Genomic DNA, 14,715 nt, shown 5'->3' with positions numbered 1-14,715 from the left:
CATTGATACTATGGGGGAATTTATTTAGAAGAATTATGGGAAGAATAAAATTTCAGATATAAAATAATTCAAACGCCAACTTTTAAGTGGATTGAAAAGTTATTTCTATAACTACCGCTCCATGAAGAAACAATGCAACTTTCCCAGAGGAAAATGTTTCCAAACAATCAGCCTCAATCCACCATTATTTAAAACAGCGGTTCTAACCCTGTGGGTCACAACCCTTTTAGGAGGGTCTGACAACCTTTTCACAAGGAGTTGCTGAAAACCATGGGAAAATGCAGTTATTTACATTACAATTTATAACACTGGCAAAATTACCGTTATCAAGTAGCAGCAATACTTTTATGTTTGAGGGTGCATACCACATGAGGAACTGTATTACAGGGTGTCGGCATTAGAAATGTTGAGAACCACTGTCTTAAAAGCATCATAAGCATGTTCTCTTGTTTTAAGGACAACTGCAAAATGCATGCTGTACTTTTAATACTCAAGAGAAAAGGATGAGCAGTGTTAGCTTCTTGCATCTGCGCACTTAGCTTCCTCTGTGCATGAGCTCAAATGCAAACACATGGTCAGTTTGGGATCAATGGGACCAGAAGTCCCATTGCCATTTGTCATTCTGTGATTTCTGATTTTCTCCAAGATTAAGGAATGTTTTCTCCTCTCTAAGCAGTGACCAAAACTTCTTCCACCAAGCTCAGAGGCATCTCTAGAGCCCTGTGTGACTTTAGGATCTAAGGCTTCTTACAACACAGTAGATGCGGATGGTAGTATTTTAAATTGAAGCTACGGTGCCATTAAACAGTCATTGTCAAGGGTTATTTGAAGCAGTTAATCTATATCCATGGGTCAATAAGTAGTAGGTAGGTGTCTAACGGTAAGGTAGCAGTGTTAAATAATGGGGATTAAATACACTGCTGTAAAAACATGCAACTGTGCAAAAACGAGCAGCATAAACTCTAAAATTACAAACCCACCTGAGGCCTCCTGAGCCCATTCCTCGTGTTTGGCTACATTTTATATTGTAAGATAGCTGACATGTATCCCGCATGTGCAAGCTCAGGCCTGCGCACCCATACACAAATCTTTGGCCTACAAGCACTTGTCCAAAGAATATGTTCAAGTCTCAAGTGGGGATTTTGCAGAGTCTCCCGGGGCTTGCTCTCCCTGAGAGAAGACCCTCAGTGCAACTGCTAAGGACCCTAAGGTGCCCATAACGTAAGGCTGCTAAGTAAAGTGTTCATGGAGCAGAGGTGCGTATGAAACACGACTTCTGAGGCTTAGCATTCCTATCCTAGGATGGTGCTTTAAAACAGAAATGAGACAACTTCTCCCAAAACAAGGGAGAGCTGCTGTCTAGCAAGCTGTTATCTGTATTACTCCATGAGACTCTCAAGCGAAAACTTAGCCACTCTGATTGGCAACATCGAGCATGGAAACCAATTTTCTATTCACCCTGTGTTCCTTCTCCATTCACCTTGTGTTTTTTCTGCAAGAGATGTGAACATGCCAAGCACACAGAGTGTTTCTCATTATCTGCAGATGGATGTGCGGACTCACCAGACTGTTCATTTTGGAAGAGGAGGACCCCGTTCTGTGCTTTCTCAAGCTGCTGGCTTCCACATGCCCATCCTTCGGCTTTACGACCATTCTGCCGCTCCCTGCTGTCCCTTCAGACGAGGACCGCAGTCGCCGCTCTATACATCTTCCTTCTCGATATGGACTGAGGCTACTGGCAAGCACTTTTGCAAGACAAATAATGAAAAATGAATATCAATGCCTAAATGGAATTCTTAATATACCATTTTAAGATAATGAAAAACCCTAGAATGATTCAAAAGGTCTCTAACTCAGAAAAAAGTTCTGAGTTTATAGTAAAAATTTGCTTCCTCCCCTTTGAAGACTCACAGCAGCCACAAAAGCAAATCTGTCTGTGTACCATCACTCAGGAATCTGAGGCAAGAAGAGTGGTGCTGGTTCAAGGCCATCATCCTCTTCATGGGGAGTTAGCGTCAGCCTGAGCTACCAAGCAGCAGTTTGTTTCAGAATTATCAAACAAAAGTATGAAGTCCTACATCAGATATGCTCAAAACAAATTCATGTATTTAGAATATAAAACTGGTGTGTTCTGAAGGGACATGTGATTTTTGATATGATGTCATTTGATTTACTTTTAATTTTATTGATATTTTAGATCATTCCTGAAATATAACTACTAAGAGTCTAAATTTTGTATCAAGATAACCTCCACCTGCCTGTGCTATACAATAGCTTGATTTTAGATCTGCAACATCTTAAACACAAGGAGCCCAGCAGTCCCCACCCAGCCATTGATCATCTGCTTCTATGTGTGTGTGTGTGTGTGTGTGTCTGTGTGTGTGTGTCTCTGTGTGTGTGTGTGTGTGTGTGTGTGTGTGTGTGTGTGTGTGTGTATCTTCCCTGAGTCCCAGTCCTCTTGCTTAAGGAAGAGTTTGCAATTATAACAACAGGAAAAAATCATTTTAGTTAATGTTTATAAACAGCATACATTATCTCTGGATACATGTGCATCTTTTTCAGCATTGAGAAAGCATTGGGTTTTGTTAACACAGGAAGCAGAATTGAATTCTCACACACTTCCTTCCTGAAGATTTTGCCTGGCATGCCTTTAGCTAGAAAGTACCAATACTTCTTCAGTCACATTCCAAGTAGAGTTTCTTTTCCTCCACCTTGATTTCTGCTCAGAATAGCAGAAATAATACAGCTAAGAAAAATGAGTCACACAGACTTACATTTTCATCATAGCTGACAGAAATCTAAAACCAAGGAAGCATTTCACAGAAATTATAAGTAGATAGGAAACGTGCCTTCCACTCAAGATAAGGAGTAAAAATAATTTTTCAAATAAAATGAAAATTAATTTACATAATGTTTGCATGAGGAAAGTCTACATACCTTTGGTAGCACTTGCTTCATATCCATAAGATGTTTTGTTAAAAACATGATGATCTCCAGAGGAAGGGATTACCCTTGAATCCGAAGCAGGGTAGATCCCTTTCAGGCGTTCAGCCAGTACCTTTTGCTGGTCATAGGAGCCCAGTGTCCTGGGGGAGCTGGTCCTCAGCATTGGTTCACCAGCCTGTGCCAAGGGGTTCTCTACTCTTTGATTATCAGCTGGTAAGTGGGTCTCTGGGTCACTAGCATTTCTAACAGGGGGCTCAATGCTTTGTAGTAACACTTCCCTCTGGTTAGCAGCAGGAGTCTCTGGTGAGGAATGCAATTCAGTGCTACACCGACCTTCTAGCCTGTACCTCCCTGGAGACATCGTCACACCGGGTGCAGTCCCCACAAATTCCATCTTTGACTTTGTGACAACAGTGAGACTGGAAGTGGGCTGAGAGGTAGCATCATTGTGGCCAAAGTTGTCGCAGTGTGATGCCGCACTTCCACTTTTAGGAAAGGCATCTGCCTCAGACAAAGAATCTTCAGTCAAGACCAAGAATTCTGAAGGGGTCTGAGCTGTTGTCAGGTCAGCAGAAAGCAGAGGCGAATGTAAGGAACTTCCTGCACGCTCTGTTACATCCACAGAGCAAGATGGGGAAGGTCTTCCTAAGGCGGGTTCCTGCTCTGGGTATTGTGCAATTGCCAGCGAGAATTCTGGATGCTGTACCAATGATGTGGATTGGCTCTGAGGAACTGACTTAGAAAATTTAGAGTGAGATGAAAAGGATTTGGGGAGTAGCTTCTTTGTTGACTGTTTAATAGAACGACGACTTTTTTCTTCTGTGAATCCAGAATCGTCCCCTTCACTTCTGCCAGAACTTAGACAATTTATAAAGACGTTCTTATTACTTGAAGGCTCCTTTTCCCTTTCAAAATCTTCTGTCAAAGATCTTGTTATCTTCTTACTTCGTGAGCTACTAAAACCCACAGAATGTCTTCCCCTGGTTTTGACCTGTTCCTCCAAACTTAGTTTCTGCATATTGCTGTGACTGGGTTGAGCACCATTGGAAATACTAAGGTTCTGGTCAGTGGGTTCTGGCTTGGGTTCACTCCCCTTCTTATAGTGGAAACTGATAGAAGGAGCACGGAATATGCTCCTGCGTTTCCCCGTGCTCCCTGAGCTGGAGTTAGTGCTGGAAGGAGAGGAACTGTGCACACCAGCAGTGTTACCGGAAGAGGGTGAAGAAGGGAGAGAATCATGTCTTCTGCTAATACTTTTCCTAAATATTGGCAACCGGGAGACGAGGGTACATCGTCTTGATCCTGAGTCCCCCATTGGGACCCCGAGGGTTGCACTGTGGTAGCCAATTTAGCAGCCTGAAAATAGTTTAAACAAAAAAAGCAAGTCAGTAAAAATCAATATTGACCAGGACCTAGCTAAGCAAAATACAGCTTTTCAAAACAAAGAATGAAATTATGCAAAAATAACAGGATGCCAAAATTCAAGATTTAAGGAAATAGAAAAATAATTTACAAATTTGTATTAAAATCTTACTATGAATTAAAAGTTTCAAGAGTATCACAAATATTTAATCTACTAAAAAAAGAGTACTAGTTTGGGAAACACAAGGTCATTATAATTAAACACAGCCATGCTTAGTACCATGTGGCTCAATGGGTGATCTACACAACTTAACAGAAACACAGACCACAGACACTGGCAAGCCAGGCACTAAAATATGCACTTGTGAAAAATCAACTGGAGCAAATTCTTAGCCATAGTGTCTAGCACAGGAAGCTTAGGGATAATCAGACTGCTGACAAAAGAAACTCAATCACCCAGGATATAGGGAAGAGGTACAGAATAGTTAGGTGAGGGAAAAGACTATGAGCAGAAGGAAAGACGTGGTCATAATCACGAGCAGCACTAATGAACAAATCAGAAACCCCAAGCAATTATGACAGTATTGAGGACGGAGCACCTGGGTGCCGGCTACCAACAGTGTAAGGAGGGGGATAGGAAAGTGGCTGCTATAATTCACTAGTTTGATGCAAAAGGACTTCTCAGATATGATATCTTTTTTTTTTGTTAAAATTCTAGAAGTAAGTAGTAATGCTACAGGCATTTTATAGTGCAAAGAAAGGTAACTTGCTAATGTCACCAGCTAATGAAACAAAACCAGACTTCTCTACCTGAGGCTGGCTTGTGGTCAGTATCAGATACAGAATGCTCTGCTTCCACTGGCATGAAGAGCAGAGAGCTGCTGGCAAGCTTTCACTGTAGAGAGTGTCACTCAGGTCTTACAGTAGCATATGCATTCAAACTTTCTGCCCTGGTACTGCTTTTTACCCCATATAGCATAGTTGGCTCTCATTTGGACTGAAACCTAGATCCATGTACTAAAAATAATACCATTTTCCACTAAGCATTTTTAATTCATACAAATATTTTATCACAGCAACAGAAATGAAGCCAAAATCCATACAAAGTAATTGAATACTCCCCATCCTGTCCTCTTGCCCATCTCTACTCCACAACAATGCTGCCAAATCTTTCCCTTTCTACCTTCACATGTGTTCTACTACCTGTCCCCTAAGACCTATTCCCTTCTGCGTATCATGGGTCCTTTCTAACTTCACATGTGTTCTACTACCCTGTCCCCTATGACCTTTTCCCTTCTTCATATCATACGCCTTTTCTAGCTTGCTGCCCTTTATGGACATTGCATATTAAATATGTGAATCTAAAACTTCAACGCTAGGATACACATGAGTCAGAGAACACGCAGCATTTGTTCAGGTACTGGGTTTTCCTACTTATTAGAATATTGGTCAATTCCATCCATTTTCTTGCAAATCTTATGGTCCTATTTTTTCTTAACACCTGAATGAAACTCTATTTGGTTTCTTAACACCTGAATGAAACTCTATGTGGTACACAGGCTACTGTCACTGCTTTTGGTTGTTCATCACAGATCGATGGTAAAATTCTATTGCTGAAGATAACACACACTTTGGTTGCAGGACCCAGGAACTGATCTGAAAGCTTCCTCCCTGGGACTGAGGAAAGCAATCAATGCTCTTACCCAGTTGCAGACCCAAGATGCTACATACAATACTAGCTAGCCAGACAACACGTACTCACTCGTTCAATAGCAACATAAAAGCTATGAGAGAAACTAGACAGTTTCTGATTGCATTTTCATCCTGTTGGGGAATGTCTCATGGCTGATTCTGAAATCACATGGCTAAGGAGATCATGGCTAAGGCAATCAAGGAACCTGGAGTGACACTGATCAGTTTTGCTAAGTAGGTATGTTACAATTGCTGCCAAAATACTATCATCATTGACATATTTGTATTAAAATATTCCTTGACCTTTTCTTAGCATTTCTTGTTTGAATCAGCCCTCAAACTGAAAGAGGAGCTCAATTGTAGGTCTCTTCAAAAGTACTCAAAAGACTAACATGTGAAAATGTTTTCAGGAAAGTTTCTATAGTAAGCATAGTTTACATGCTCTTGAATACTTAATGCAAACGAGGAGAGCTCTGCCTTGTTTTGATTTGTTAAGGGGAACTCTGTTTTTGAGTGGATAGAAAAATCTATTAAAATAAAAGATTCTTTGACTCCTTATGCTATGAAAGGAACTGTAATAAATTTTGCGATTATTGAGTAGTTGGTGCCCTCCATCAGTGGCCTGTCTCTCCTATATTTGAGTGCTTGGCCCCTACATGATGGAACTGTTTGATAAGGATTAATTGTGGCCTTGCTGTAGGGGCTGTGGCACTAGTGCCACACTCTCTGCTATGATGATCACAGACTTACTCTTTGAAACTGTGAGCAAGCCCTCAGTTAAATGCTTTTATATGATAGATAGATAGATAGATAGATAGATAGATAGATAGATAGATAGACAGACAGATGATAGATAAGAAATTAATTAAACTTTATTTTACATGAACCCTTGTTTCCTACTGGAAGGATAAAATAGCTGTAGCTCAGTTTTTCCTTAGTCTTGAGAAAAACTCAATAGCACCTTGCTGCAGTCTAAATCTCCAAAGCTGTGCTTCTTGCTGTATGCCCCTCTCTTCACTAATTTTGCCTTCGTCCTGCTAACAGCCAAGACTATGTCGGCTTCTTAGTTATTCCATTAAATAAGAAATAAAGTAGTTCCTAGTACTGGACAGATTTTCTTTCTTTTTGGAGGGTGGTATGGGGGTAGATTTATTATCTTTTGTTCTTTCTTTTTATTTTTTATTGGTTATTTTATTTATTTACATTTCAAATGTTATCCCCCTTCCCCTCCACAAGCCCCTATCCCCTCCTCCTTCCCCTGGGCTTTATGAGGGTACTCCCCCACTGCCTACCCACTCCTGCCTCAGTGTCCTAGCATTCCTCTATCCTGGGTCATCAAGTCTCAACAGGACCAAAGGGCTCCCCTCCCAGTGATGCCAGATAAGGCATCTTATCTCTGATAAGGCATCATATCTCTGCTACACATCCAGCTGGAGCTATGGTTATCCCCTGTGTACTCTTTGGTTGGTGGTTTAGTCCCTAGAAGCCTTGGGGCTTCTGGTTGGTTGATATTGTTACAGATGATTTATTTCTGCATGACTTAAGATTGAAACTTGTTACTTATAAACAATTTGTGTCTGTAAATTTTCTTTCCTGTGTTTTCCCAGGTAGAGTAGACTTTCTCTTGAGAGTGGTCATTTTGTCTGTCTGTGGCAATTTTCTAAAAACCCTTCTGAGAAAGGTGTTTGCTCTAGGCAATACAGGCTATTTACCCTGCAACAGTCTCGGACTCTAACCATCATTTCACTTTCCTGTGAATGCACATTAAAAACACTTCATTTAATCTCATATGCAAATAGAAAAATAATGGAGGTATATTTGAACATATAAATAGCTCCTACATCACAGACAATGGCTACACTGTCAGTGGAATCAGTGAGGACACCAAGGGATGCAGTACAAATGGGTCTTTAGTCACAGAAAAGGAGTGAGATTATGCATCCAAGCACAACAGGGTCAGAAATCATAACTGAAAATAAGCAGTTAATTAATAAAGTATTAATATTATATGTAATTAGCTACTAAGAACATATTATCTCATTCTGATAAAAATAAGATAAAAATACAAATATTATTGCTTGCATAAGACACAGGCACTTCTTAAAATTATTTACCACAGGAATAGACATATAAGTAAAGTCAGACTGCTCCAAATTCAACTTGCATAACATAATCCTAGAGTCAAGGAGAAAGAATAGAATAAAAATAATATAATAATACAGTTACAACAAAACCAAGTCAAAATCTTGTGTGTGTGTGTATGTACATGTGTATGTACATATATGCAAGGTTAAGACATAATCAATAGCACATTAATATTTACATAATGTATAGTTTATGTTTGGAGATTTAGACAGTGAATATCTATCTGAGAAAAATACTAATGGATGCAACGATGTGTGTGACCTCAGGCCTATTATTTCCAATCTCTGTGCTGTGACATGACAAATAATTTCCTTACTCCTCCCAGAGCCTAAAACTCTCCATGGTGATAAGAATTGTGATATGGAGCATGAAAAGAAAAATTAGGAAAGAGGAGGAGGGAAAAAGGAGGAGGGGGAGGAGGAGTATTAAATGTCAAGAAGCTGCAGACTATCACGGGCAGCAAACATGCTGGTGCTATACACAGGGTGACTCCCCTGCCACTTGGGCTTTCCCCAAGGACTCTCACCTGGACTCAACCAGTTCCTACCTATGTTAGACCTAACATCTGCTTGCCTAACTACAATCACCATAGACAGTGTATCAGAGGCTGGGAAACTCAAGTGCCAGTGGGGCTTAGGTTAGTCTGACTATCCATTGGCACTGGATACATCATGATGTGAACAATATGGCAAACATTATTTGACCAAACTCTTACAGAAACAGGCCATCCTTTGTCAAAATGCTTGGGGACAATAATGTTTATGATTCCACATTTTGAAATAGGCACATAACTGTAAGGAATGCCAGGGATAGTACATAAAGACTAAAGGTAAAATTTATCCTTTATTCCACATCCATTTTGTATACATAAACTGGGCGTGATTTTCTATTGTACTTTTAGTGTGCTTGTGCCTGGTCTGGCATGCCATTGGTGGGGACAGACTGGCATAGTCCTTGCCCCTGGGGTAGGGCCAACCCACGTGGACCTGCACAAGTGTTGATAGCTGCCATTGACATACACTTGTTTGTATAATACTGTACATCTTTTCTCATTGCTGTGAGAAATGTCTTTGAAAGAGTTAAAAATTTTTAAACCTTCCACAGATGGAGTCAATAGTGCAGATCAGCTTGTTCTGCGTTCTGGGTCCTAGGAAACTAGCTATCCACAAGACAAAATAGATGATAGATTAAATAGAGTTCAGAGCTGGGAGTTCAAGATAGCATGACCAAGTGCTATGGGTACCAGAAACTAAAAACTGATCATAAGATAGATTAAATAGGGTTAGAGAGTTCAAGTTAGCATTCCTGTGCACCCTGGATACCAGGAGAGTTTGAGTTGTGCACCCTGGATACCAGGAGAGTTTGAGTTGGGAGTTCTCAGTGTGCCCGTACATCCTGGATACCAGGAACTTGGCTGATTACATATAGGCTCTTAGAGAATAGCCTGTTCCTTGCACAATGTCACAAACTGAATAATGGGCTGGGACTTTCCACAGGTGCTCTCCAATAGCCCTTCCTTACTCCCCCTGTGTTGTGGTTGACCCCCCCCCCAGTTGTGGTTTTGGGCTTTAAATTCTCTCTGTCTCCAAAGCCCTGGGGTCAGACCCCATTGCCCTTGTGTGGGCTATAGGTCTTGACCTCAGTATACTGATTAAAATATGCCTCTTGCTGATTACATCAAGTTTGGTGTCCTGCAGTTATTGGGGTGAGGTCCTCCATTCGTGGGGGCCTTACATTTTCTCTGTTAACATTAATGACTCCATGATAATCTGAGAGAGCGTGAGTCTAGAAGGTGAAGATGTGGCTAATGTCTCAGCAAAATGGTTAATGCTGAGACATTTGGGACAGCCTTCAAGGCTATACAAAGAAACTCTAAAAATATGAGTTAGAATTTTTTATCCATGCAAAAAATAAGGATACAACATTGTATAAGGATCTTCAGGAATCAAAAGATACAGAGGCGGCTGCATTAATGAGCCAGCTTGTCAGAAAGAGGCAGATTCCAGGGTTCAAGGTCACCCTTGGACAGAGCAATGTTAGGTCCAGGAGTGGTAGAAATAGTAATTTCAGGATGAGGTACCACCCAGCTATCTTATAGTCTGTACTAATAGAGACAGGCATATCTCTGCATTCTGTTGCAATGTTAAAAAAAAAAATGTGTGCTTGCTGTTTAAAATTAAGGAGCTGTGGTCATAGGATACTAATTTATAGGATTATCCAAAGGAAACCTGGAGTAAATGACTGGATTGATATATAAAATTAAAAAACAAAAAACCTGGAGTTTTGGTCTGCATCAGATGAGCTAGTGTAGAGTGAAAATTTATAAAGGCCATTTTATGAAATATGTGTAGATTTCTTTGCCCTTAGACCTGGGCAGAAAAATGCAGGTCCCAGAACGCGGAACTGAAAATAAGATTTCAGGCCTTCACTACCCCAGGACACTTGCTGGATGAATTACATTCCTCAAGCCTCAGGCAGTAGGCCCACCTATGGGTGGGAGAAGCCCAAGGCAGGAAGACACACTCCTGACCATGCAAGCCACCTAGGTGGGGCTATGGCCTGAAGAAGTGAAGATAGTTAATCTGAAATAGTTGGTAAATGACAGGGTGGGACACAGTGACATGGTAAACCATTCAGGGTGGGTTTCTCTGGAATGTTTCACTATTCTTATGTTATGTATCCTTGCAACCCCTCACCCCCTCTGCACTCCCCTGGTTTCTGGTTTTCCTCTTTAAAAGACCCCTTAATCCATCACTCGAGGCCAAACCTTGCTCTTGAGAGAGAGCTTGTGATTTGACTGCCGGCCAACTTCCCTAATAAAGCCTCTGCTGATTGCATCCAGGTATGGTTTCTTGTGATCTTTGGGTGGTTGTGATTTCCTGAGACTTGAGGAAGGGTCTCTCGAGTATGGGGGTCTTCACTAGCAGAAAGAGATCACAGTTCTTTAGGATTTTTCTCTAGTCAGAACTAGACCTTGAAACGCACAGCCCTAAATGAGATGTCTCCATCAATTCTCTCCCTTTGGAGCTCAGGGTACCTGTGAGAGAGGAGGTAGAAGAGAGTGAGGGAGTAAGAGCCAAAGAGGATGGAGAATACCTGGAAAACAAGACCCTCTAAAAGAGTGGTTCCAGATGCTACTCTTTGGGGGGATTGAATGGCCTTTAACATGATTGCCTAAGACCATCAGAAAATGCAGATATTTCTATTATGATCCATAACAGTAGCAAAATTACAGTCATGAAGTAGAACAAAAATAGTTTTAAGGTTGGAGGTCACCACAGCATGGGGAACTGTACTAAAGGGTCAAAGGGTTGCAGTGTTAGGAAGGTTGAGGACGTCTGCTCTAAAATAACTGACCAAAGCTCACATAAACTCACAGAGAGTGAAGAAGCAGCAACACAAAGCTTGTATGGTTCTCACCAGGTCCTCTGCAGACATACAATAGCTTTCCATTTACTACTTTTATGGGACTCCTGAATGTAAGAACAAGTGAGTGCTGACTTTTGTGCCTTTTCTTAGGACACTTAATATTTTTCTGATTGCCTGTCTTGTCCAATTTTAATATTGTTTTTCCTTTATCTTGGTCTATTTTATTTTTGCAATGTTTTATTGTTATCTCTTAGACACCTGTTCTTTTCTAATGAGAGACTTAAAGGGAGTAGATCCAGATGGGAGGAGAGGTGGGGAAGAACTGGGAAGAGAAGAGGGAAAAATGTATTCAGATTATATTGAATGAGAAAAGAATCCATGCTTAATAAAAGAGTGGGAAAAGAAGTTCAAAATTTACACTGGCAACACCATTTAGAGATTTTAAAAAATGTGAAAAAAAAAACACCCCACAGCTCAACATTATGAAGGAACAGGACAAGTATGCATAAGGAGCACACCAGGAGATTCAGAGTACATGCCAACTGCAAACAGTGCTGATGTCCAACAGAAAAGAGAGTTCTTGTAGAAAGTAACAAACAAAAGTTAAACATACTAGTTGAAAAATATGAAGTAATATGAAAAACAAGTTCCTACACAATAATCCAATTATATATATGTATATATATTTGATATATATGTATATATATATGATATATATATATATACATGTATATCAATATATGTATATGTATTTGATATATATGTATATATATGATACATATATATCAAATACATATATATCAACTGATATATATATATATATATATACATATATATATACATATATATATCAACTGTACGTTTTTGGAAATACTGTGTCAAATAAATATACTGAACATTCATACATGCATAAAAACATGTGGGAAAGTCTGGAAAGATGCACTTCTAACCATTGGCCTTGGTTATGCTTAAAATGGACTATTAATTCAGGTGTTATTAATGGCAACATCTGTGTTATATGCCATAAGCTCGTGATAATGTAAATACACTCATAAATTTAATTTGAGGTTAGAGGTAAGAGAATAATAGAGTCTAATAACATAGAATAATATAGTATAACAAGAGTCAGAATATAGCAGAATATACACATGTTCGTGTAAAATGAATAAAAATCATGCAAAATAAGTAAAAACCATCTGTGTGGCACAAAAATTGACAACAGTGGTTGTATCTGCAAGGAGCAGGAGAATGGGTGTGGGGAAATCCTGGGAGGCAAAACACAAGAAATCCCTGGGGTTGTATAATCTTCTTCCAACATAAAATGTTTTAAATAAAACATGTTAGGGATTTTTAAACCATCCATTATCATTTTTGAGCAATATTTAATTGGGAAATTTTATATTTTAGTGATTTTCAAGCTAACATTAATCTGTGATAGTTAAGCTTGACTTCTCTGATGATTCTAGTTCTATTTAGTTTCCTAACTACAACTCTTTTCTTTACCTTCTCCCACACTGTACTTACTCCAAAATATTCTCAGCAACAAGGAGGACAAACTGAGTTAGTCCACAATTTCTGATAGCTTTGAGGTTTTAAGACCTCCATCTCACAAATACGACTAGTTACTGATTATTTGACATCTGCTACTTATAAATAGGAGCAATGAGATATTTGGGAGTAGGTAGCTCTATGACTTTTCTTTAGTAAGATGGGTTGAAATGCTTCAACTGGTAAAGTCACTTGTTATTCAAGTTTGACAACATCATTTAAGCCTCAGGAACATTGACCTCCATGGGTGCATCAGGGCACACATGTCCCACCCAGACATATATCACCCACACCCATAAAATGATAGCAATAAATTATAAAAATTTAAAAATAAAATGTTATTTTTTATTAACATGGGTTATAATTACAGAACCATTTGTATTTGCAGGGTTAAAAGATAAAGGAGAAATTAAAAACATTCATTAGTTAAGTTTAAAACAACAGTAATAAACATGTTAATATAAATAGCATGTTTATAAAAAAAAATAGCTATCGTTTTCCCCTAAAAAAAACTGTTGGAAGTTTTTGCAAACATATTTAATATTTATCTTGGCAGTAGAAAGCTGAACTGTCAAATCTACTTCTGTATTCATTCCTTTATAATATTTTGCTTTCACTGAAGTATATGAAGAGATTCTAGCATCATACAAATACACAGTAACAAAACAGAGGAACAGTGTAGTCGTCTTTTTTAGGTGATCACAGAAAAATAGTACTAAATGTGAAATAAAGACAGTATCCTTGAAGCCTGAAGTTTTGGCTGATGAAATCACACCTCAGTAGGGAATGGGGAGACCAGAGAAAGGTCCAGGGGAGGGACATCATCTCCTGCCTACCTGCTCCATTTTCATCTCACACGTCTGAAGAGAAGAGAAGATTAAGAGAGCATGTTTCTTCTGACTGATACTAAGTACTGAATGAGGATCCTTTACATCTGGAGTTTTCTGGAAAGGAAATTCAGAAGGTTCCTGGCTGTCTACAGAAAACCTTAAGCCTGCATACTTCCTTCCCTCCACTAAGTTTCCATGACATATCTGGTGTTTATGCTTTGTTTAATGAGGATCTCATGTCTTTCTAATCTTCCAGGACTGATGATGGTAGCATCAAGACTTTAACTCCTGTGCTGTAAGGGTAGGTCTTCCATATTGACAGATTCCCTCTTAGTCTGGTTCACAGCCCACAGTTCTTGATCTTGCTCTTTCTTTTTTTTTTTTAAATTGGATATTTTATTTATTTACAATACAAATGTCATTCCCTTTCCCCATTTCCCCTCCCTAGAACCCCCTATCCTAAACCCCCTCTTGCTTTATGCTTTTACACCATTTTGATTAGATGCCTGTATTAAGCTCAGTTCTAAGTTGAGGGTCTAGCAATACAATAGATGCAAATAGTTGAGGAACAAGCAATAAAATAAGCACAAATAGCCAAAGAAAAAGCAAGGCATTAAACCCAGTTATGTCAACACTCCCATGAACTCCCACTTACTAAAGGTTTATCAGGATGACCAAAGTATCTAAGCCTACTTCCCTATCCTAGCCCAAGGTCATTTTCATATCTGAAGCCTACTTCCTTGTTCTAGCCTAAAATTTAGATTCCTGTCTGAAATTACTTCTTTGTCCTGGCCTAATATTTAGATTCCTGCCTGAGATTACT

At 39.4% G+C, this 14,715-nt stretch overlaps 1 protein-coding gene across 6 annotated transcripts in view; it reads right to left on the bottom strand.

Moving 5' to 3' along the window:
- The window catches only part of Ccser1 (coiled-coil serine rich protein 1), a 1,108,363-nt gene that overhangs the window by 965,853 nt on the left and 127,795 nt on the right, over window positions 1–14,715 (bottom strand). For all 6 annotated transcript variants that reach the window (XM_034511175.2, XM_076939866.1, XM_076939867.1 and 3 more), the window contains exons 2-3: window positions 2,938–4,302; window positions 1,564–1,745 (exon numbers count right to left, since the gene is read on the bottom strand). In XM_034511175.2, the coding sequence (XP_034367066.1) occupies window positions 1,564–1,745; window positions 2,938–4,261 (1,506 nt within the window). In that variant the 5' untranslated portion in view covers window positions 4,262–4,302. The remainder of the gene's footprint in view (window positions 1–1,563; window positions 1,746–2,937; window positions 4,303–14,715) is intronic.

Source organism: Arvicanthis niloticus, chromosome 9, assembly GCF_011762505.2.
Source record: "Arvicanthis niloticus isolate mArvNil1 chromosome 9, mArvNil1.pat.X, whole genome shotgun sequence".
Taxonomy (NCBI): Eukaryota; Metazoa; Chordata; class Mammalia; order Rodentia; family Muridae; genus Arvicanthis; species Arvicanthis niloticus.
Note: the sequence above shows the minus strand (reverse complement) of the source record. Positions and strands in the feature narration are given on the sequence as shown.